General features: G+C 50.7%; 1 protein-coding gene across 1 annotated transcript in view; it reads right to left on the reverse strand.

Annotated features, from left to right (window-relative positions):
• The window catches only part of LOC745694 (Uncharacterized), an 81,050-nt gene that overhangs the window by 23,245 nt on the left and 33,123 nt on the right, over window positions 1-24,682 (reverse strand). The window contains exons 16-21 of the mRNA XM_063796335.1: window positions 21,412-21,490; window positions 17,350-17,423; window positions 16,980-17,069; window positions 16,006-16,131; window positions 9,719-9,760; window positions 9,035-9,131 (exon numbers count right to left, since the gene is read on the reverse strand). Of these exons, the coding sequence (XP_063652405.1) occupies window positions 9,035-9,131; window positions 9,719-9,760; window positions 16,006-16,131; window positions 16,980-17,069; window positions 17,350-17,423; window positions 21,412-21,490 (508 nt within the window). The remainder of the gene's footprint in view (window positions 1-9,034; window positions 9,132-9,718; window positions 9,761-16,005; window positions 16,132-16,979; window positions 17,070-17,349; window positions 17,424-21,411; window positions 21,491-24,682) is intronic.

Raw genomic sequence — 24,682 nt, forward strand, 5'->3', positions numbered from 1 at the left:
GAGAACAATGTGTGTTCTGCTGCTGTGTGGAGTGTTTCGATGTCTTTCAGGTCTTGGCTTACAGTGTTGTTCAAGGCTTCTACTTCCTTGTTGATCTTCTGCCTCGTTGTTTTATCCGTTATTGAAAGTGGGGGCCGGGAGCAGTGGCTCACGCTTGTAATCCCAGCAGTTTGGGAGGACGAGGTGGGTGGATCACGAGGTCAGGAGATCGAGACCATCCTGGCTAACACAGCGAAACCTCGTCTCTACTAAAAATACAAAAAATTAACCGGGCATGGTGGCGGGCGCCTGTAGTCCCAGCTACTCAGGAGGCTGAGGCAGCAGAATGGCGTGAACCCGGGAGGCGGAGCTTGCAGTGAGCGGAGATCATGCCACTGCACTCCAGACTGGGCAACAGAGTGAGACTCCACCTCAAAAAAAAAAAAAAAGGAAAAGAAAGTGGGGTATTGAAGTCTCCAACTACTATATTGAATGGTCTAATTCAGTTCAGTTCCCTTCAGTTTTATTAGTTTTTGCTTCATGTATTTTGGGCTCTGTTGTTAGGAGTATATTTGTTTACAATCATTTTATCTTCCTCATAAACTGCCTCTTTTATCATTATAAAAGATATTGTATCTTTAGTAACAATTTTTTTTTTTGAGACAGAGTCTTGTTCTGTCGCCTAGGCTGGAGTGCAGTGGTGCTATCTCGGCTCACTGCAACCTCTGCCTCCCAGGTTCAAGCAATTAGGAGCTCGTGTCTCAGCCTCCTGAGTAGCTGGGATTATAGTGCATGCCACCACGCCCAGCTAATTTTTGTAGTTTTAGTAGAGATGGGGTTTCACCATGTTGGTCAGGCTAGTCTTGAACTCCTGACGTCAGGTGATCCACACATCTTAGCCTCCCAAAGTGCTGGGATTACAGGTGTGAGCCACCTCACCCAGGCTTCAGTAAGAATTTTTGTCTTAAAGTCTAATTTGTCTCACGCTTGTGTAGCCACTCTAGCTCTCTTTTAATAACTCCTCACATGGTTTCTTTTTGCATCCTTCTACTTTCAACTCTTGTGTCTTTGACTCTAAAGTAAATCTCTCACAGATCATTTTATTTTATTTTATCCATTCTGGGCTGGGCCTGGTGGCTCACACCTGTAATCCCAGCCCTTTGGGAGGCCCAGGTAGGAGCATCACTTGAGCCCAGGAGGTTGAGACCAACCTGGTTAAGATAGCATGACCTCGTCTCTACAAAAATTTTGTTTTTAAAATTAGCCAAGTGTGGTGGTGTGGCCCCGTAGTCCCAGCTATTTGGGAGGCTGAGGTGGGAGGATTGCTTGAGCCCAGGATGTCAAGGCTTCAGTGATCTAGGATCACACCACTGCATTCCAGCCTGGGCAATTGAGCAAGACCCAGTCTTATAAAAAGAAAAAAAAAATAATCCATTCTGCCAATTTCTGCCTTTTGATTGGCGTGTTAAATTCATTTACATTCAATGTATCACTAATAAGCTAGGATTTATGTCTGCCCTTTTGCTAATTGTTTTCATATGTCTTGCCTTTTTTGTTCCTCTATTCCTTGATTCTGCCTTCTTTCTTTTCTTCCTTCTTCCTTCCTTCCTTCCTTCCTTCCTTCCTTCCTCCCTCCCTCCCTCCCTCCCTCTCTCTCTCCCTCTCTCTCTCTCTCTTTCTTTCTTATTTTTTTGGAGACTCAGTTTCACTCTGTTGCCCAGGCTGGAGTGCAGTGGTGCCATCTTGGCTCACTGCAACCTCCGCCTCCCCAGTTCAAGCAATTCTCCTGCCTCAGCCACCCGAGTAGCTGGGATTACAGGCGTGCACTACCACCCCCAGCTAATTTTGTATATTTAGTAGAGACGGGGTTTCACCCTATTGGCCAGGCTGGTCTCAAATTCCTGGCCTCAAGTGATCTCCCCACCCTGGCCTCCCAAAGTGCTGGGATTACAGTCATGAGCCACCATGCTTGGCCTCCTCTGATTCTTGAAGGGACCTGAAGTAGATAGGGAATCCCTGCATTCCAATATCTGTTGTCAATGCAAAAATTTCACAGCCAGTTCTCTGTCAGGGTCAGGGTCATGGGGAGGTTTCTTATGGGGCAAGGAATTTGAGGAACTTGAATAGGGCAGGGCCAGGGAAATCAGAGCCTGGTCAGGAGCTAGACTTCTCCCTGTACCAGTGGGGGTGCTCGGGGATTATTGCAGGCCGTAAAGAAAGCTAAGCATTAGGCGAGGGACCACCAGAGAAGACAAAAGTGGTCCCCTTCCTCAAGAGCTTAGAATTAAGATGATAAGGAGAGTGGGGTGCCGTGGCTCATGCCTGTAATCTCAGCACTTTGGGAGGCCGAGGCAGCAGGATCCATTGAAGCCAGGAATTCAAGAACATCCTGCACAAAGAAGCAAGACCCCATTTCTACAAAAAAATACAAAGACATTAGGCAGGAGTGGTGGTGTGTGCCTGTAGTCCAGCTAACTCAGGAGGCTGAAGCAGGAGGATCACTTGAGCACAGCAGTTAGGGGCTGCAGTGAGGTGTGTTCAGGCCACTGCACTCCAGCCTGGGTGACAGAGCGAGACCGGTCTCAAAAAAAAAAAAAAAAAAAAAAAGATGATAAGGGAGCCTTCTGAGTAAAGAACAGCTCCACTCCACCTGCCGTGGAGCTGAGAGACCACCATGTGTGCCTGCCCACACTCCTACCCGGGACAGCCTAAACGATCCACACAGGGAGGCGGGATCAGAATGTGGCTGTAACTTGGGGCACCGACGCCGCCTGGGTGTCCTGGACACAGCCTGGAGAAAGTCTAGAGACAGGGCTGTCACATCTAGATCAATGGTTTCTGATGAGCTTGGGAGCACCCTGTCCAAATTGAATCCTCCCTAGAAACCCAGCAATGTGAGACAGAACCAAGAGTGGCTCAGATGGAGGCCATGGAGCTTGGATGCCTGCACGCTTGGTCCTCTCATATACCTGTTGGTGGTCACAACCCCATGGTGGCTCCAGGGAACACAGTTTGACCATCACAGACTTGGGTTTTAGAGTCAGGCAAGAGAGACAGAGGCTGGCAGTCGTGACTGTCCGGCACTTGCAGGATTTGTGCCCACCCTCAGCGCTCACAGCCTGGTGGGAGGCCAGGCCCTAGTGCCCAAGGTAGCCCCTTCCCTACAGCCGGGACAGGAGGCCACAGGCTCTCAGACACCTGGTGCCTCCTGCTTCCCTGACTCTGATTCCTGGTCTCCCCAGTAGATGAGACTGAGACCACTGCGGCAAACACAACTCAACGTCCCTGTCCCTGCAACAGTTATTCCTATCGCTGTACTTAATAGACCGGCAGCCTCATCCGTGCCTCCGTTTCTTAGAGGCTTGGCCAGCTGGTTTCAGCTCAGGCTCAGGACAGAGCCAGTCCCTGTGCCAGAAAATCAAGAAACACTCAGAGCCTGAGAACAGAGGATCAGAACTCAGATACCAGAGCACCACCAAGGAAGGAGGCCACCTAACCAGCTCCCCTGCCTGAGGCCCAAGAATATGTCCAACCTTCTAGTTACTTAAGTTCTCTGAGCCTTGGTTCTCCCATCTGTAAAATGGGGATGGTACAAAATTCAAGGTCTTCCGTAAAAATGAAATGAAACCGATGTTTGTGAAAAGTTATCATCTGCATACTGGCTGGCACCTAGTAGGTCCTCAGTAAATGTGCATTCCCTCCTCTTTCATCTCATGCTAGTGACTGTGATGAACTCCCTGGGTCACAGTGAAGTCTCTGAGTCAGTTTACAGTAAAGACGTACTCTCTGAAAAGCACGTTCTATTATTCAAGGCCCTATAATTGAGAAGGCCTCCTGCAGGAGTCAGGCAGGCCCAGACTGGGAAGCGGTAACTGCTAGGGTCTCAGGAGGAAGGAATTTCAAGCCAGGAGGCTTCAGGGAGGCAGTGGCCTGTGAGCTCTGGGGAGGTCAGTGTTGAGTCCACTGGAGATACGGTGGGGTCACAGGAAGCAAATGAGGACATCTTCTGTCCAGAAGGGACTCAGAAGGGGCTCTCCAGGGAGTGTGGAGAAGCCAGGCCCAAAGGGGCAGGGCACGGCTGCTGGGCAAAGTGCTGGCTCTCGAGAAGGGGCCGCAGCCTTCAGAGGCCTCAGCCTGCCCATGATGCTCCTTGGCCCCTTCAGGAAATCTGCCTTGCTTTATGGGACCTATTTCAGACTTCCTTCACTTTGCTCAGACTTTCCCTGCCACCTTCATGCCCAGCAGAGGTCCTCACCTCCCACTTCGCTGAGGAAAGAGCCATCAGCTGGGAGCGACCCCCAATGACCTGCTGCCAACACTGCCTGCTAGTGTGCCCCTGCCACCTCCCTCTCTTCCTACTACACCTGGGGATGCATCTGCTAGGAGCACAGGCTACTGCTGCTTCATGGGCTCTGGGCCCAGCTCTTCCTCTCTCTCTGTCTCTCACCTGGTCACCTGGATCATTCCCATTGGCAAGTAAATATGTGCTTTTGTCTTTTTTTGTTTGTTTGTTTGTTTTTGAGATAGGGTCTTGCTCTGTTGCCCAGGCTGGACTGCAGTGGCATGATCATGGCTCATCACTGCAGCCTCAACCTCCCAGGCTCAAATGATCTTCCTGCCTCAGCCTCCCAAGTAGCTGGGACTACAGGCATGCCCCACCATGCCTGGTTATTTTTGCATTTTTTGTAGAGTTGAGGTCTCACTATGTTTTCCAGGCTGGTCTCGGACTCCTGGGCTCAAGGGATCCTCCTGCCTCGGCCTCCAAATGTGTTGGGATTACAGGCATGAGCCACCATGCCTGGCTGCTTTCATCTTTTAATGAAAGTTTCCCTCAAGCCACATATTTTCCCATTTTTGTTCTGTAAATATCTCTTCACAATCAGACTTCTCACAAGAGTGGTCTATGTATGCGCTCTTCCCTCCCTCACTTTATTAGCTCATTCCATCTGGTTTCTGCCTCCACTGTGCCTCCAAACCTGCCAGACAGATAGTCTATTTCTTCATTAGCTTAGTGTCTGTCTCTCAGTAGAAGATAAGCTTTGTGAGGGCAGGAACCTATCTGTTTGGCTCATTATTTATATTTTCAGTACCCAGCACAGTACTGATATAAAGTAGATATTCAACAAGTATTTGTGATATTATCATATGAATTAGCCCTATCTTTTTCAAAAGCATTGTTAGGTTTTGGTATCAGGGTAATGCTGGCCTCATAAATGAGTTGGAAAGTGTTTCTTCCTCTTCTATTTTCCTTTCTTTTTTTTGAGACGGAGTCTCGCTCTGTCACGCAGGCTGGAGTGCAGTGGCACGACCTCGGCTCACTGCAACCTCCTCTTCCCAGGTTCAAGCAATTATCCTGCTTCAGCCTCCTGAGTAGCTGGGATTACAGGTGCATGCCACCATACCCAGCTAATTTTTTTGTATTTTTAGTAGAGATGGGGTTTCACCACGTTGGCCAGGCTGGTCTTTAACTCTTGATCTCAAGATCCGACCTCAGCCTCCCAAAGTGCTAGGATTACAGGTGTGAGCCATGGTGCCCAGCCACCCTCTTTTATCTTCCAAAAGAGATAGTGGAGAATTGGTATTATTTCTTAAATAACTATTTAAATAACATTTAAATAATTCAAATGTTTAAATAACTATTTAAATATATCAACATTTAAAATTATACTATTTTCTATTTAGAATATTTTAAAATTATTAAAGTAAATTGTTTAAAAATTTAAAAAATTCCTTAAATATTTGGTAGAATTTAACAGTGAAGCCATCTGGTCCTGAAGTTTTCATTGTTGGGGGGTTTTAAATTACATATTCAATTTCTTTAGGAGGTATAGGACTATTCAGGTTATCTATTTTTTCTTAAGTGAGTTTTGGCAGTCTGAATCTTTCAAAGAATTGGTCTATTTCATCTAAGTTATTGAATTTATGGGCAACTTTATGCCCATAAATTCAATAACTTAGGCATCTATAGCCAGGCTTGGTGACTCACGCCTGTAATCCCAGCACTTTGGGAGGCCAAGGGGGGCAGATCACGAGGTCAGGAGATCAAGACCATCCTGGCCAACCTGGTGAAACCCCGTCTCCACTAAAAATACAAAAAATTAGCTGGACGTGATGGTGGGCACCTGTAGTCCCAGCTACTCGGGAGGCTGAGGCAGGAGAATGGTGTGAACCCAGGAGGCGGAGCTTGCAGTGAGCCGAGATGGTGCCACTGCACTCCAGCCTGGGTGACAGAGCAAGACTCCATCTCAAAAAAATAAATAAATAAAAAATAAAAAATAACTTAGGGGTCTGTAGTGATGTCCCTCTTTCATCCCTAATACTGATGATCTGTGCCATCTTTCTTTTTATTCTGTTAGTCTGGCTAGAGGTTTATCAATTTCATTGATTTTTTTTCAAAGAACCAGCTTTTGGTTTCATTGCTTTTCTTCAACTGTTTTCAATTTCATGGATTTCTGCTCCTCTCTTTATTTCCTTCTGCTTGCTTTAGGCTCTCCAAAGACCTTAAAGGATATCTGTTTTATTTATTATAGCACCCCACAGATTTACTGATATTCCCATTTTATAGATGAGGAAGCTAAGGATCAGAAAGTGGTTAAGTAACTTGCCCAATGTCCAAAACTACTAAATGGTGGAGCCAGAACTCAAACCCAGGACTGTCTGACTCCAGAGTCTGTGCTTCTAACTACTGAGTGACATTGCCTCCTAGCGACATAACTCCCAGGCCAGGTCCTTCTACTACAGCAGATGCCTCACCAAACACTGCCAAGGTAAGCAACTTCTCAGCTTACCTTGGGCACTCGGTACCTCCTGCCTTCCCTCCCAGGGACCATCAACTTTCCCCACAGTCCAATTGCCATTCCCTCAATTCCCTTGAACAAAAACCAAAGTGGGCTGGCTTGTACAGGAATCAAGCCTTCAGAATTGCCTTCATACGTACCTTGGACTTGACTGAACTACAGGTGGTAGAATCTGTTGGTGAAAGACAGAAAAAAAAATGAAAGTTGCATCAGGGAAAAAGAAAGTTGAGTCTTATGCACACAATTCCTCTCCTCAAAGGCTTCAGAAACCAGGGAATTCTGAAACATGAGATCTCCCCAGGCCCTAGGAGTATGATGGACCTCTGATGTCCATCTATGGGAAAGGGATGGAGCAGAAAATGATGTTAATTGCCACTTCCTCTAGAGGCAGGAAGTGACATCAGGCTGCCAGCCACTGGCCCCTCATTTACAGATGGCTAAGGGCAAGGGGGCATTTTCTTTGAGCCTAGTTCCTCTCCCCTTCCCCGCCCGTCCCTGTTACTCTGAAGCACTGGAGAGAAAATGCCAAATATCAGGTGCAGTCCATGGAAACCACCACAGTGAAACACAGCAAATCACAGATGCTCTGGAGAAATGGAGACCACACAGTGCACAGAGAGGTGGGTGCCCTACATCCACCCCCGAGCACACAACAAAGAAGAGGGACGACATGAATAATGGATAAAAGGGCAGAAATGAAATGGGTGGGAAGCAGGAGGTGGAGTGGGCTGGTGATTAGAGCCTTGATAGGTTCCACCTCCAGACCTGGGGTCACCCTGCCTCATGGGCAGGGTCCCCAGTTATCACCCAGTTATGAAGGAGACTAAAAGCATGATTTCTATGGGACTTGGGTCCCACTCCCTTAATATCACTGGGGTGGAGAAGGAACCAGAAACACGTCCTGGTGGGTCCTCTCCAAGGCTAGAGAGGGAGCAGGTTGGTCCAAGGGCCTCCTGGGGTCCCACAGGGTAGTGGGCAGGTGTGGTTAATCCACACTCTCTGGCAGGCAAGTTAGATGCCCCCCTCTCCGGACCCCTCCCCCTGCACAAGGTGAGAAAAGCAAGATGGGCGACCACACACGACACACGGGGCACGGGGGGCGGCGGGTGATTAGAAGAGACATGGGGTCCCTCTCTGCCATCCCACCCCCATGTCTTCTGGCCCCTCCTGAGCCTGCCTCTGGTGACTAGGGAGCTCCTGTGTGCCTCTGTCAGAGACAAACAGAAATGCTAAAACTAAAGGGAGGGACAACAATGGCGGGGGGAGGAGTCAGTGGCTGCAGCCACAAAGGGAGTGGCCCTCATCTGTCTCTGAGCATGTAAATCATCTGTCCTCTGCCATGAGAGGGCCACAGGCCCTGCAAACAGGACTTAGGGCCCCGGTTTCTTAAGCAGGAGGAGGCGGCCCATTGGGGTGACTGAGGCAGGAGTTAGAGATAAAGAGAAGCTTCTGGGCGTGGCATCGCTGGTCTCCAGAGAGTGTCGGTCCCCAGCCGGGATGACTAGCAGTGGTGAGACTAGGCAAAGAGAGGCCACAAGGTCTGTGGCACTGCAGAAGGGCAGCAATTCGATGCCCAGGTGTCCAGGCAACGGGGAGGGCCCTGGGCCCAGTGAGTGCCTCCTTCCTCCTGAGAAGGGGCTCTAGGATGGGAGGGACATGGACTGCTGGGGTAAGTGGATAACAAGCAGGGGTAACTGGCATGTCAGTGTGGGGTCCTCACAGTCCGGGACATTCTGCCTGCCTCTGTGCCCACCCAGCCTTCTTATAATCACCCGCCACTGTTAGGGACCGAGGCCGCGACACTGCACTGTACCCTTTAAATCTCCAACGGGTCCACTGGAGGAGGGGAGGGGGAGGAGAAGAGAAAGGGGTAGGAGGAGAGCATGGGGAGAGGAGGAGGGAGAGGTGGGGGGTGCAAGGAGAAAAGGAAGAAAAATTAAAAAGAGGAACATGCCCAGAGGGACACAGCCAGCCCATGAGAAATTAAAGGCTGAGGAAAGAAACCAGTGAGAGAGGGGGAACAAAGCTCTGACCCTGCCTGGGGCGGGGCAGCTGCACAGACAGGAGGTGGGCACGAGGCAAGCTGGACTTCCCCAGGGAGGGAGAAGGCCCCCAACAGCCCCATCTCCATGGTGGCTGGCAGGGGAGGGCCCCACTGGGGTGGCACAGGGAAGCTGGGCATCTGGCCAGGCATCTGGGACCCTCAGGAATGCAGTGTCCACCCTCCTGCCTCCTCACTCCCAGGCCCCTGCGCTCACCTGACCCTGGGTCGCCAGGGGGCACTGTCCTGCCAATGTTGGGCAGGAGGTACTCAATGTTGGGCACTGCTTGAGGCTCCTTGTCGCCCACAGGGGTCTGCGAACAGGAGAAGGGGTCAGCTGGCATGCCCTCGGATGCTGGGCTGCCGACCCCCCAGAGGGGTGTGCCCTGATGACAGAGGCCGTGTCTCCTCCATCAGACCGGGCTCACTGGGGCAGGGACCGTCTCCCTCATCAGCCGGGTGCTCTTGAGGATGATTCCTACATGTCCCCTGTTAGACAGCTTTGTGCCTTCCTCAACATCTCAGAACCATGAAGGCCAGAGCGGCCCCTTCAGCTAGGGGCGGGAGCTGTGTCTCCCGCACTAGACTGGAACTCCTCCAACCTAAGTCCTTCTCAGTAGCCTGGAGGGCAGGAGCTGCCTTTACTCCTGAATTGGGTTCCCTCTGAGCAAGGCCTATATCTCCCCCATTTAGACTGGGGATTCCTGAAGGCAAGCTTTGTGCTTCTCTATCAGACTAGGGGCTCCTGAGGAGAGGGTCTGTGTTTCCTCCATCAGACTTGAGGGAAGCCTCAAGGACAGACACCTTCCCCAGCTTAAGTCTCGCTGCCTGCCCCACCCCCAAGGACTGGGGCTCACCCCAGACCAGCCCCCATGCCAGCCCAGCCCACAGCATCACTTACTCTCTCTCCCTTGTCCTCTTCATCACTGAAGAACCAGTCTGACTGCAGAGAAGACAAAAGGAAGGGATGAAATCAGCATGGGAAAGAAGAGTCTCTTCCACCTGCTCATTCCAGAGGACCCACTCAGGCGGCAAGGGGCGCCTCTCTCTCAACAAACCCCAGGGTGGCGGGGCTGCAAAAGAGGGCTCAGAGGGAGCTTGATGGATGCTAAAACCTGACTCCACAGACTATGAAAAGCCCTGGGGGAGAGAAAAGGTGGGAACCCAGTGTGGGAGGAGACACGGCAGTGAGTGGGAGCGGCCACCTCAGACGAGAGATAGGCTTAAGGAGAGCTTCACTTTTACTTGCTTTTCTCTAAACACTGTCCTGGGCACACCCCTATGGTATACTCCCCACAGCGAGCCGGAGGGCAGGGAGGCACCAGTGCCGTTAGTGTTGGCCAGGTCCATGGCTGCGACAGCCGAGCATGCCCCACGCCACCTGCCACCCTTGGGTGCCACACTGACAACAGGGGTGTCACGTACTCAGCCCAGAAAAGGAAAATGACAGGAGAAAGGTGTTGGAGGTTTCCTGAGGGGCAGGAGGCGAGAGCTTTCTCATAAAGGCCAAACAAGAGACAAAATAAAGACCCCCACAGTTTAATATATTTTGTAAAATTTGAGAATCTTGAAGATAAAATTCTAAGTTTTCTGAAAAAAAAAAATCCAGATTGCTTATAAATGAACATGTATCACAGGTACTTGGAACTTTCAGCAGCAAGACACAAGAAGACAAGAAAAGAAAGTTTTGATGTGTTGAAGGAACCTAGAATTTTGTACCCTGCTAAACTCTCATTTAAAAAAATGAGAATGTAAAATAAAGCTATTCTTTTTTTTTTTTTCCAACAGAATCTCACTCTGTCACCCAGGCTGGAGTGCAGTGGTGCAATCTTGGCTCACTGCAACCTCTGCCTCCTGTGTTCAAGTGATTCTCTGGCTTCAGCCTCCCAAGTAGCTGGGATTACAGGTGCATGCCAACACGCCTGGATAATTTTTGTATTTTTAGTAGAGATGGGGTTTCGTCATGTTGGCCAGACTGGTCTCAACTCCTGACCTCAAGTGATCCACCCACCTCCACCTCCCAAAGTGCTGGGATTACAGGCATACCACAGATTGTTTTAATCACCCCTTAAGTGAACCTCCTGCTCTCTGGAGCCACCACACCTGGCCTTGAAATAAAACTATCCTGAGACAGCAGAAAATTTATTACACAAAGACTCTCTTAACTGAATACTTGAGCAAGTAAAGAGATGGACTTCGGCAAGCTCCAAGAAATAACTAAGGCACTTTTGGCTTTTATTGTATTTATTAATTTATTTTTGAGATAGGGTCTCTCGCTGTTATCCAGGTTGGAATGCTGTGGCATGATCCTAGCTCACTGTACCCTTGAACTCCTGGGCTCAAGAGATTCTCCCACCTCAGCCTCCTGAATAGCTGGGACTACAGGCATGTGCAACCTTGCACAGCTAATTTAAAAAAAACTGTAGATTTTGGGATTACAAGAATGAGCCACTGCACCCACCACTTTTGGCCTTTAGATGTGGTGGAAGGAAGACACAGAAACTGATAAGCATTAGAAATTGACAGTGACAGGCTGGGTGCAGTGACTCACACCTGTAATCCCAGCACTTTGGGAGGCTGAGGTGGGTGGATCACCTGAGGTCAGGAGTTTGAGACCAACCTGGCCAACATGGTGAAACCCCATCTCTCCAAAAAATATAAAAATTAGCTGGGCATGGTTGTGCGCACCTGTAATCCCAGCTACTCGGGAGGGTGAGGTGGGGGAATCACTTGAACCCGGGAGGCAGAAGTTGCAGTGAGCTGACGTCGCACCACTGTACTCCAGCCTGGACAACAAGAGTGAAACTCCATTTCAAAAAAAATAAATGAATAAAAATTAAGGCAATTACCCTTTACCCCCCTCAACACCTATGAAAGAACAGGAACAGGCAATTTATAATCTCATTATGTAGACTTAAAACACACAAAGAATATTATATATATTTAAGGATAGCCATGCATTTACAATAAGTGGAAGGTGTCCTGGAAGGACACATATTAGCCTATTAAGAGTGGGCACCTAGGGAAATGAAGAGGGGAAACAAGGGGACTTGCCTGAGCATGCGCCATGAGCCTCAGTTATTATTGCTCAAGGTCTGACATGTGATTAAATCAAACAGCACAGGAAGGCCAGAAGGGAAACAAGAAAGAGATAGAAGAGAAGAGAGCGAAGGAAGATAAGAAAAATGCAAGCTCTGGCAGGGCACAGTGGCTCACACCTGTAGTCCCAGCACTTTGGGAGGCTGAGGCAGGTGCATCAGCTGAGGTCAGGAGTTCAATACCAGCCTGGCCAACAGGGTGAAACCCCAGCTCTACTAAAAATACAAAAATTAGCCCGGCATGATGGCGTGTGCCCATAATCCCAGCTACTTGGGTGTGCTGAGGTGGATCACTTGAGCCCAGGAGCCGGAGCCTGCAGTGAGTGGAGACCGCGCCGTTGCACTCCAGCCTGGGTGACAGAGTGAGACTCTGTCTCAAAAAAAAAAAAGAAAATAAAATAAAAAGAAAAATGGAAGCTCTGGAGTCAGTTATCTTGGTTTGAGTTCACCTTAGCCAAGTTACTTTCCCTCTGTAAGTCTATTTACTTATCTCTAAAACGGGCATGATGTGAGTACCTCCTTCTAGGCCTGAGGAGGATTGAGATGAAATACTGTATGGAAAACGTTGAGTGCAGCACGTTGTTAATGTATAATAGATGTCAGCTACTGTTATTCAAAAGTGCGGCTTCCAGAGACAGGCTGACCAGGGGGAGCTTGAGGATCGGCCCAAAGAAGCCAGCTGTTAACTCGGGTTGGAAGGTGCCCAGAAGTACTCTGCAAGCCACAGCGTCTACAGGAAGTGCCCGGGTGGCCACGGCTCTCAAGAGGAATCCACACTAGTTCCTGCCACCCTGTTTCTGCACATGCTGTTCTTTCCGCCTGGGATGCCCTTTCTCCCTGCTCTGCCTGGCTAAGTTCTCATCATGGTCCTCTAAGGCAGTTCAAGAACTCCATGACTATGACCCCAGCCCTGCACCCAGGGGCAGGGTGGGTCCTTCTGTGGGGCTTCCTTGGACATAGCCCAGAGCAAAAAGAGACACAGCTCTTACTCTGATAAACATTATTAAATGAATAAATGAATGAGAAACATCATTTTATGGATTTTTTTTATGTGTGTGTGGCAGGGTCTCACTCTGTCACCCAGGCTGGAGTGCAGTGTTGCAATCTCGGCTCACTGCAGCCTCCCACCTCAGCCCCCCAAGTAGTTGAGACCACAGACACGCACCACCACACCCGCTGGCAATATTCCTTCTGAGCAGGCTCCCATTCACCTCCGTGTTCCCAGCACGGGGATCTGTCTCTGGCGTGGAATAATGACCACGAGGAAGAGGATGACAGTCAGTTCTCACACAACACTTATGTCCTGCCAGGCACCGCCGTGAGTGCTTTAGCAGACATTCACAACAATGTGAGGTAAACAGTATTGTCATCTCTACTTTACAGGTGTGGAGACTGAGGCACAGCAGGTAAGGAACTTGTCCAAGGCCACACAGCACATAGGAGCAGGCTGGCCCCAGAGCCACTGCCGTCAATCCCCCACCCCAGGGGGCACTTGGCAATGTCTGGAGACATTTTTGATTGTGACAACTAGAGTGATATTCCCAGCATCCAGCAGGTAGAAGCCAGCGATGCTGCTAAATGTCCTATAACACACAGAACAGCCTCCCACAATAAAGACTTATCTGGACCTCAGTGGTCACTAGTGCTGAGGCTGAGAAACATTAGGTATCACTGCCTTTGCTGAGTGAGTCCCTGAGCAAATGCCCTGGGTGATCTTTGTTTGGGTTCCACTTGACTTCGTAAACATAGGTAGAGGCTCCTGGCAACTTGCCCGCTGCAAGATCAGACATCCAGGTTTGCTCTCCTCTCTGCTCTGCCATTATCTTGCTGCGTGGCCCTGGGCAAGTCGCTGTTCCTCTTTACCCCTCAGTTGCCACCCTCTTTCCAACCTGAAGACTGGTCTGGGTGCCCCAAGTGACAGCAGCACTGCCCTGGCTATGGAGCCTCTGGGCTAGACAGAGCTGGCACGCTTGGGTGGGCAGGCTTTCAGGGCTTGCAGAGTGGGTGGCTCATTCCCCTGACAATCATCCAGGGCTGGTTACATTCAAATGCCAAGGAGGCAGTGAAGGGAAGGACACTAGCTCAGTTAGCTCTCGGGAATGAATCTCTGAGTAGAAAAGCCCAGCCTGGCCGGGCGTGATGGCTCACACCTGTAATCCCAGCACTTTGGAAGGCCAAGATGGGAGGATCGCTTGAGTCCAGGAGTTCAAGACTAGCCCTGGCAACATAGTAAGACCTCATCTCTACAAAAGAATACAAAAATTAGCCAGTTGGTGTGGTGGTGGCATCTCTAGTCCCAGCTACTCAGGAGGCTGAGATGGCAGGATCGCCTGAGCCTGGAAGTGGGCCATATTTGCCCACTGCACTCCAGTGTGGGCGACAGACTGACTTTATCAAAAAAAAAAAAAAAAAAATCCAGAAAGCAAAAAGAAAGAGAGAGAAAGAAAGAGAAAGAAAAGCCCAGCCTGATATAACCTCAATTAGCAATTTACTCATTCATTTATACTCCACAAACACTGAGTATCCACTGTGTGCCAGGCGCTAGTGTCAGTGCTAAATGAGACAAACTCCGCCTTCTCCACCCTGCCCAGAGCAGGGACTCCCCCTTGGGGCTTTGGCCTCCTTCCTCCCTGAAGGCTGCAGTTCCTGACACCTCAGCTGACCTCAGACCTTGGGCTTCCAGGGGCTTCTCCAGGAGCACAGGGCCAGACACCCACTCTTCCCTGCTGCTGCCCCCAAAACACACCCTCCTGGGAGGTTCCGGGGCTCCCTGGTGCCCTGGAGAGCTAAGCTTTCCCAAGGCCTCACCAGGATCCCTGACACTGCAGGGCAGCCCTGGCCTCCCAGACAGCTCTGGAGTGGTGTTCCCAGTGTCCGGATGCAGCAGGCTGTGATGCTCCCTCCTGTGGCTCGGAGCCCTGAGCATGCAGTGAAGGAGGAGATGGGCAAGCAAGGCTGTTAACATGGCTCAGCTGCCCACCACCTCGCATCCTTACCCTGGCCCCCTCCCTCTGTCCCAAGCCAGCTCAAGGAGGGATCTAGGAGTCTGGCCTTTGGGTTGATAGCAGGAGGAAAACACAGGCTTTGGTCAGTCAGATCTGGCTTGAAATCTTGGGCTGCCACTTATTAGCTGTGTGACCATGAGCAAGTTGCTTTGCCTCTCTGAGCCTGTTTCCTCCTCTGTAAAATGAGGGTGATAGGGCCCAGCTTTCCTTCCCTAAAGTGTCTAGGGGGCTTGGGACTGAGGCTTCCCTTACTCTGACCAGCTGCCAGTCATTTCCCCTGGCAGGAGGGGCTCTGTTCTCATCCTCTGTGGGCTGTAACAAGAATTGGAAATGGAAAATCTATGATTCATAATGACATCTGTGTGTGCCCCAGAAGGTGGCAGTGCTGTCTTAGGGTTGGGCTCTGGAAGACCAAGGCCTCCTGCGCCCTCTGCTGGCCACTCTGGGTTCTCCTCCACCCATGCACAGTAACAAGAACCTACAGGACCAGGGCTGTTGGCATTCAGGAAGCCATGAGAAGGGAGGTGGCCAGCCCAGTACATGCCAAGCACTGGTGCAGGATCCTGCCTCAGGCCAAGGCCCTGTGCCTTGCCCCATCCACCCCTTGTTACCATGGACATCACCACTACCTCCCCAAAACCTCAGTGGGGCCAGCAGGGAAAGTCACTAGAGCCGGGGCCTCCTGATGTCAGGCCAGACCTTGGCCCCCGTCTGCTCGTGTCTGCCAGGACACCTCTCCAGGTGCCACCTTCTGAAGCTGCCCCTTCCGCCCTCCACCAGTAGCACCTTCCCTGCCCTTCCTCCTCTTCTGCCTTTCCCAGGCATCTTGGATGCTCGGGGGCCTCTTGACTCTCCTGCTGGGGACACAACATCCCAGGGCAGCAAGGATTCCAGGATCCATTCCTGCCTTGCCTTGAAATGCAGCCCATGGCTTTGGAGGAGTATATACCACCCTAGCAGCATGCTCTAAAGCTGTCGAGCCCTTCCTGGGGCACACCCTGCCAGGCTGAGCAAGAGTGAGGGGCTCAGAGGAACATGGCCTGGGCCCCAGGGGCTGCTGGGTGACCCCCGGAACAGGGGCTTACGTGCTGGGTCAGTGTCTCCATGATCTTGTAGCGGTCAGGCATGTGGGTCACCATGTCTGTCATGTTGTCCTCAGACGTCCTCACCAGTGCCGGCCCAAAGACCAGGGCCAGGTTCCGGGGTTCCATCTGGGCAGCAGGGAAAGCAGGTCACTGTCAACATCCTGAACTCAGTCCTCCCTCACTCTGGCCGCTAAGGCCTCTGTCCCCAACTACATCCTCACCAGTCCCCAGCTTAGAGGGTGGACACCCCCTTGTATGGGCATGGAGATGCTTGATGAGTAGAGCACAGGCTAGATTTCAGCCCCTTTCATCCCCAGGCCCAGCAGCCATGAGCAGTGCCCAACCTGCACACCTATACAGGGCAGCCCTGAGTGGTCAGTGCCAGCAGTGGGAGACCCTGCAGTAGGAAACATGTTGGAGGTCCCAGGGGTTATTTTAGGCCTGGGAAAAAATCTGATCACTTCCAGGTGCCTGTAATCCCAGCTACTCGGGAGGCTGAGGCAGGAGAATTGCTTGAACCCGGGAGGTGAAGGTTGCAGTGAGCCGAGATCGTGCCAAGGCACTGCAGCCTGAGTGGCAGAGTGAGACTTCGTCTCAAAAAAACAAACAAAAAACACAAAAAATCCTATCACTCCCGTCATTTTCCCCACTGCAGAACCAGAAGGCATAAGGGGTTTGATGAGGAAAATGCAATGCGAGGGACTTGAGCTAAGTCGGAGGATGGCAATGCATCGGATACGGGGAGCCGGGGTTCCCTGCCTCTGGAAAGCCCTCAGAAACTCAGGAGATGGCTCTCTGGGGGAAAGCACTGACCAGCATGTAGGAGAGGGATGGGGATGGAGCAGTCATAGGAGGAGGGCGTGCCTAGAGGGGCCTGAGTTATTGGACCTGCAGGAGCTCAGTGCGTGCTGAGGGCCCCCACACAGTAAGTCCGTGCTTGCCTCCCCCAGACTCCATGCGGGACTCCTACCCACTTTGTTTTTCTCAGAGTGGTCAGCGATGGTCTTGAGATGGCCCACAAGGAATTTGAGCGTTTCATAGTAGTGTCCTGGGAGATCCCGGATCTGAGCAGGAGAGAGGAGGGGCATGGGGACAGGCTGTAAGGGCCTGCCCCTGTACCCCGTCACCACCATGCCCCAAAGATCTCCCACTACCATGCTTCAGGGAGTCTGGAACCTATCCTCTAACCCCCCGTTCTCTTGTGTGGATGGGGAAACTGAGGCCCTGAGTGGAGCAGGGCAAGGCCACAGGGGTCGTGGGCAACACCGGACTCCCTGCCTCCTGGGACAGAGGTGCTCAGGCAGCTGCCCCACCTCGTGCCTGGCAGCACCTCTCTCTCCTTACCAGCTTCCGCAGCGTCCTCATCCGCTCCCGCACATCCTCAATGCAGTTGGCCTCGATGAAGTCGTTGTATTTGTCTAGAACACAGCAGAGACTCTTTAGAGAGGTAGGGGCAGCACCTTCCCCTGTTCTCCAGGCCGAGGGCCCTGCTGGGAGGGCTGTGTTTTGAACTCCTCCAGTTCGGGGGCTCCAGCGTGGGTGACAGCCTCTTGTGTATGTGAACACACCCACCACAGCTGCACTCACCACAGCTGCACTCACCACAGCTGCACTCACCACAGCTACACTCGGGTGTGCACCTGACCTGGGGTAGCCCAGCTGTGTTCATTTGGGAGGCAATACGACCTGAGGTGCATGCTGATCGCAGAAAAGGGGTCCATGCCCCCATCTCCAGGACATGGACACCAAGGTTCAGCAGGTCAGAAGAGAAGGGCACCTGGAAAGGAGGAGGGGCTTCAGACAGCCTCGACCAAGGATTCCCCCAACTCCCTTCAGAACAATTCCATGGGGACCTTTAAAAAATGGAACATGATAAGCCTATTCTGAAATTCATCTGGATGAGCTAACGCACAAAGACAGCCAGGAATAGTTTTTAAAGAAAGAGTAATGCGGGAGGATCTGCCCTACCAGGGACTGAAACATCCTGAATGGATGGCACAGCTGAAGCCGGCTGGCACGGCAGAAAAGGCAGAGCAATGTTAAGGCTAGAAAGGGGGCAAGTGGGCCATGTGGATATTTATTATATGATAAAGGCAGCACTTCCAATCGGGGGGAGGGATGGTGGCCTCAACAGGTGTCCCCGGGACAAATGGCTACCATCGGGGGCGGGAGGGACCATTTCTAGCTCACAATACACAAATGCAATCACACGGCAGAGCCAATTGTGAAAATTATAAAAGCACTGGGGAAAAAATAAGAAAATATTTTTATAATCCTAAGGCCATCCTAAACATGAGATGCAGAATCCATGAAGAAAAGATGAACAGCTTTGGTCACATTTTAAACAATTGTTTTTGGCCAGGCACGGTGGCTCACGTCTGTCATCCCAGCACTTTGGAAGGCTGAGGCGCATCAGCTGATCACTTGAGGTCAGGAGTTCAAGACCAGCCTGGCCAATGTGGCAAAACCTCATCTTTACTAAAAATATAAAAATTAACAGGGCATGGTGGCAGGTGCCTGTAATCCCAGCTACTTGGGAGTCTGAGACAGGAGAATGGCTTGAACCCGGGAGGCCGAGGTTGCAATGAGCCGAGATCGTACCACTGCACTCCAGCCTGGGTGACAGAGTGAGACTCAGTCTCAAAAAAATAAATAAAATTAAATAAAAATAAAATTAAAAATTGTTAGGCGGGGCGCGGTGGCTCACGCCTGTAATCCCAGCACTCTGGGAGGCCAAGGAGGGTGGATCATCTGAGGTCAGGAATTTGAGACCAGCCTGGCCAACATGGTGAAACCCCGTCTCTACCAAAAGTACAAAAATTAGCTGGGCATGATGGTGGGCACCTGTAATCCCAGCTGTTCGGGAGACTGAGGCAGAAGAACCGCTTGAACCCAGGAGGCAGAAGTTGCAGTGAGCCGAGATCGCACCATTGCACTCCAGCCTGGGCGACAAGAGTGAAACTCTGTCTCAAAAAACAAAACAAAACAACAACAAAAAATTTGTTTTCAGTTTCTATACTGCAAAGTGAAAAGGCAAATGGCAGGCCAAAGCAAATATTTGCAAAAACTAACAAAGGGTTAATATGTGTAAAACACAAAGAGCTTTTCTCCCACAAATCAACATAAGAAAAAGATAAACAACCCAACAGAAAAATGGGCACATGGTCTGATCAAGCAATTACAGAGAAAATAGAAACAGCCAATATGCTAATGAAAAAAGATTTAATCTCCCTAGTAATGAGGGCAATGAAAATAAAAACAATAATGAGATACCATTTCTCTTATCTGATTAGCAAAAGTTTAAAATATTAATAATATTTAATGCTGTCTGGGTGAGGTGGCTCAAGCATAAAATCCCAGCACTTTGAAAGGCCGAGGAGCGATGATCACTTTAGACCAGGAGTTGAAGACCAGCCTGAGCAATGTAGTGAGACCCTGCCTCTACCAAAAAAAAATTTTTTTTAATTAGATGGGTATGGTGGCACAAACCTGTAGTCCCAGCTACTCAGGAGGCTGAGATGGGAGGATCACTTGAGCCCAGGAGGTTGAGGCTGCAGTGAGCCATGATTGTGCCACTGCATTCCAGTCTGGGCAACAGAGCAAGATCCTGTGTCAAATAATGGTATTTTTATTTTTATTTTATTGTATTATTTATTTATTTATTTATTTATTTATTTATTTTGAGATGGAGTCTTGCTCTGTCACCCAGGCTGAAGTACAGTGGTGCGATCTCGGCTCACTGCAACCTCTGCCTCCTGGGATAAGCAATTCTCCTGTCTCAGCCTCCCTAGCAGCTGGGACTACAGGCACCCGCCACCACACCCAGCTAATTTTTGTATTTTTAGTAGAGACGGGGTTTCACCACAGTCAGGCTGGTTTTGAACTCCTGACCTCAGGTGATCCACCCGCCTCAGCCTTCCAAAGTGCTGGGATCACAGGCATAAGCCACCATGCCTGGCCTTCAAATAACAATAATAGTTGTAATATCCAATGCTGTTGGGGATGTGGAGAGACAGACTCCTACATTGTTAGTGGGAGTCTAAATCAGGGCCTCTTTCTCAGAGTGCAATTGACACTGGTCTCAGAAAGGTTCACCAGGACTTTGACCCAGCAATTCTACATCTAAGAATCCCCTTAGAGAGCACAGATCCAGGCGTGCAAGGACTTATTCAAGGAAAGCCATTGCAACATGTTGTGTGATAGCAAACATTTGAAGACAAGCTAAATATCCATCAATAGAGGAGTACTTAAAGAAATTATAGTCTATTCAAACCATGAAATTCTATGTGGCTGATTTAAAAGAAGAATGAGGTAGAGCTCTCTGCACTGACACGAATGAATCTCAGAATTACAACTCTGCTTTTGTTAAAAACAACTCAACCAGCGGTGTGCTGGAGTCCGCTCACACCAGCTCCTGAGAGCGACTGTGTGCCTCTCTTCCCAATTCCATGTTGGTGACATCATGTTGGTGGCTTGAAATAAACCATGGTAGGAGTATTTACACCATGGAAGCTGGAAAACGCTAGGCATTAGGGCTTTTTTCTCCCAGAAACAGATGTTAAACATCTGCCAGCACACCCCTGAACCCACCCAACTCCAAACCCCACGCAGGCACGTGTGTATCTCTGCCATGCATATAAGAGGGCCAGGAGAGAAACACAACAGATTGTGAATAAGCAGTTCAGCAAACGACCAAAGCCCATCGGAGCCCGATGCCTGGGGTGGAATCCTGGCTCTGCCATTTACAACCTGTGTGACCTTGGGCAAGGCATTAAACCTCTCTGAGCCTTGGTTTCCTCATCTATAGAGGGAAGACAATAGCACCTTCCTCATGGAGTTGCTGTAGGGAGTTGTGCTTGGCACACACTAATGCTCAGAAAGTGTTAGCCACAACCTCCCGTGAAAGGGAGGAGGAGATTCACAGGGTCCTGTGCTGTTTTCTTTATTCACATCTGTACAATCTATGTTTTTTTTTTTTAATAAGCTTTTGTGTTAAAAAAAAAAAAAAGCCAGCGTGGTGGCTCATGCCTGTAATCCCAGCATTTTGTGGGGCTGGGGCAGGCAGGAGGATTACTTGAGCCCAAGAGTGCAACACCAGTCTGAGCAACATAGTGAGAAACTCCCCCCATCTCTGAAAAAAACTTTTAAATTAGCTGGGTGTGGTGGTGTTCACCTGCTGTCTCAGCTACTCAGGAGGCTGAGGTGGGAGGATCGCTTGAGCCCAGTAGCTTGAGGCTGCAATGAGCCATGATTGCGCCACTGCACTCCAGCCTGGGCGACAGAGCAAGACTGTCTCCAAAAAAAAAAAAAAAAGAGTAAAACCAACAAACCAAATGCAAAAGTAGTGGTCAGGGTGTGGCACAGACTGGTGTCCCCTCCCCACCCCCACTTCCACCTCCTACTCACCATCAGTGAAAAGAGGCTTGGGCAGCTTTCGGAAGAAGGACTTGAGCAGGCTGCTGATCACATTGATGTCTTGCCAGCGCTGGGGGAGGAGTCAGATGTCAGGCCACAGGCAGGCCTAGCCCAATGCCCATGCCTCCATGATCATTCTCCCCAGAGCCCAATCAAGCCCACCAGGCCCTCCCTGGGACCCACTTAGATTAAGCTCTCTACTCATCAGGATGGTGGCAGCAGAACTGAGTCCCCAGAGAGGTCCTGTGCCCACACTCACACTTGGCCCCAGCCCCTCCCTGCTCCTGCCAGCACGTGGGCTCCAACACCTCACCATTCACAGAAAGTCCCAGGCACTGTGGGGACACAGTGAGTGGCAGCTGCTGCCTCCACTGGGCACAGTTTAAGCATCCGTGACACAGCAGTCATTCGTGCCAGCTCCTTCCTGTCTCAGGTCCTCTGCATGTGCTGGTTCCCTCAACCAGAACTTTCCTCCCCGCCTCCACACAACTGGCTCCTCATCCCCGCCTAAAAGTCGCTCTTCAAAGAGGCCTTCTCTGACCCTCATAGCTAAAGCAGCCACCTTCACCACTGCCCTGTCACCTGCACCCCAGCCCTGACTTTGTTTCCTTCATGGCGCTTAACCCAATTTGTCATTATTTTCTGCTTTTGTTTCTATGTTCATGCCTGTCTCCCTGCAGGACTGTAAGCTCCAGGAGGAGCCAGGATCCCGTCTGTCTCATTTCCCACTGTGCTCCTATCACCTAGCTAGGACAGTTAACCTGATACTTACATGGCCCTAAATCAGTAGTTCTAACAGAAGGAGGCAATTTTGTCCCCCAAACTCCCACTCCACCCCCAGAGGACATTTGACAATGTCTGGAGCCATTTTGATTTTCCCAACTGGGAGGTGACACTTGCGTCTAGTGGATCGAGGCCAGGGATGATTCCAAATTTCCTCCAGTGCACAGGGCAACCCCACACAACAAATAATTGTTCTTCCCAAAATGTCCACTGAGGTTGAGAAACCCTACTCTAAAATAAATGGTTGTTGAGTACAAGAACTAACGGCCGGGTCGTTGTCCCTTCTGTCCTCCAGGGGGCACCATCACCCCACATTGCAACCAAGTCGGGCACAGCCGCCTCGCTGGGAATGGCTCAGAATAACTCAGGCCCAGAAAGCGACCTAATACCCCCAACAAAGAGACACAGCACAGCAGTACACACACTCATTACAATGGATCCACAGCTTAATGCCAGACAATCCCATAAACAATACACTCCCCACAGGCTCACCAGGGGTTAGATTTATCCCCCACTACACTTACTCCCAGCACGACCCACAACAAATGACACAATGTATCCAAGACAAAACAACACACCCAATATACCTTGTATGCCCCTAGCTGGCCCTGGCTTGGACCAGCTGCCTGCCAGCATGGCCCCCTCATCTCACACACACCCAGTGCGGCTTCTGCCCACCCGACTCCGTTACCTCCTGGCCCTCGGGTGTGAGCTCCTCTCATCTCCCAGCTGCCAAACCCAATGCCCTGGCCAGTGCTTCCTGGCTCCTCCAGAGTGAAGTGTCTGCCCTCTACCCAGCCTCACTGGCAGTCCTCTCCTTCTGTCCCACTCAGAGCGTGGCCCCTGCTGTTCTGCGGCCCACCTTTGGTCATCCCATGCCCCAGCTGCAGCAGGACCCATGCCACTCTCTAGTCCACGCTCAATCTAGTGCCTGTTTATGCTCTCGCCCCATGCAAGGGACTTTCCATACCCCAAATCCAATGGAGCCACTCCCTGAGATGGCCCCTCCCTTCCACCTCTCCTCAGGCTGCCCTACTCCCTGGTTTCTGCCAGGGGAAGATACCGCCAGCCCCAGCTCAAACATGCGGCTCTTCCTCACCCCTCCTTCCTCCCTCTCATGCAGCCAACTCTTAGGGTTGCTCCCATCCTCCCCCTTCCCCCGGGACCACCAAGTCCTCCCGACACTTAGCGCTTCCATAGATCAGTGACTTCTCCCCAGACCCCTGCCCTCCGCATTCGTATCCAATGGACATGAGCAGGAGCATTACTCTTTCTTGAACTTTGTTCTCACAATGCCTCCCCAGGTTAAGAACCATCAAAAGCTCCCTACTGTCCATCAGATCAAGGTCGAAGTCTTCAGTGAAGCCATCAAATGCCCTCTCTGTCCCCCTGGGGCCTCACCCTCCCCACCTTCAAGCCCAGGAGGTAGATCCACTCTCTGTCCTAACCCTCAAGCCCTCCCTGGCCCTTGCTGGGGTTTTGGAAAATGCCATCGTCTCACACCTCAAAAGGCTTCCTGTCCACCTGCCCCCTCCTATTCATTCCTCCAATACTCAAATCCTCCAGCCACCACCTGCTCCAGCCTGAGCACCCTGTCCTTCCTCATCACAGTGTGGTCCCTGATGAGAGATCATCTTTTTCTCTTGTCCACAATTTCACACACACTTGTCTCAGCTCCTCATTCTCCAAGGACAGGAAGACTTGTGTATTCCATGAGCCTTCACGTGTGTGACTCATGGGACATCACTGCCCATGTTCATGGTTTTCCAAAATATCTTTTTTATCAGAGCCCCTTTGGGCAAATAAAATTGTACGTGAAAAGCCAGTACAACAGACAGGTCAAAGCAGGGTTGCTCTAGCAAGGACACGGGGTCCTGACCTGACCCTGGCCTCCCAAGTCCCCTCTGGGGAACCCTAGGACTCTGGGGAACACCCTTTGAGAATTGCCGGCCCTGCTGGAAACACTTGAGTGTGATTGCAGATTCCTTCACAGGCTGGTCTCATCTCGCCTGATCAGCTACTTCTCTTTCCATGTTGCAGCCATCCAAATGGCTGGCCATTCTAGAAAACATCATATATTCCCCTTTTTCTAAGCCGGCAGTTTGTAAAACATGATCTGTAGGCAATATCTAGCCACAGCCTTCTTTTGGTTGGCCCTTGAGCTAAGTATGGTTTTTACGTTGTTAAAGGATTAGGAAGAGAAGGAGGAGGAAGAGAAGGGGGGAATGCAACAGAGCAAACTACAGCAGAAAATATTTACTCTCTGCCTTCTACAGAGAAAGCTGGTTGACTCCTGGCACACTTTCCGCATCTACACCATTGTGCAGGCCATTCTGCTGCCTGGAATGCCCTCACCTGGCTTTCACCGGCCTTTGGTGAACTCTACTCATCCTAAACACTCGGACAAAACTGCCGTCTGTGAGCCTCTGCCTCAGAGCTCCCCAGGCCATGACTGCATTTACTTGGTCAGCTTCAGCCT

This window comes from Pan troglodytes, chromosome 18 (assembly GCF_028858775.2).
Source record: "Pan troglodytes isolate AG18354 chromosome 18, NHGRI_mPanTro3-v2.0_pri, whole genome shotgun sequence".
In the NCBI taxonomy this organism is placed as follows: domain Eukaryota; kingdom Metazoa; phylum Chordata; class Mammalia; order Primates; family Hominidae; genus Pan; species Pan troglodytes.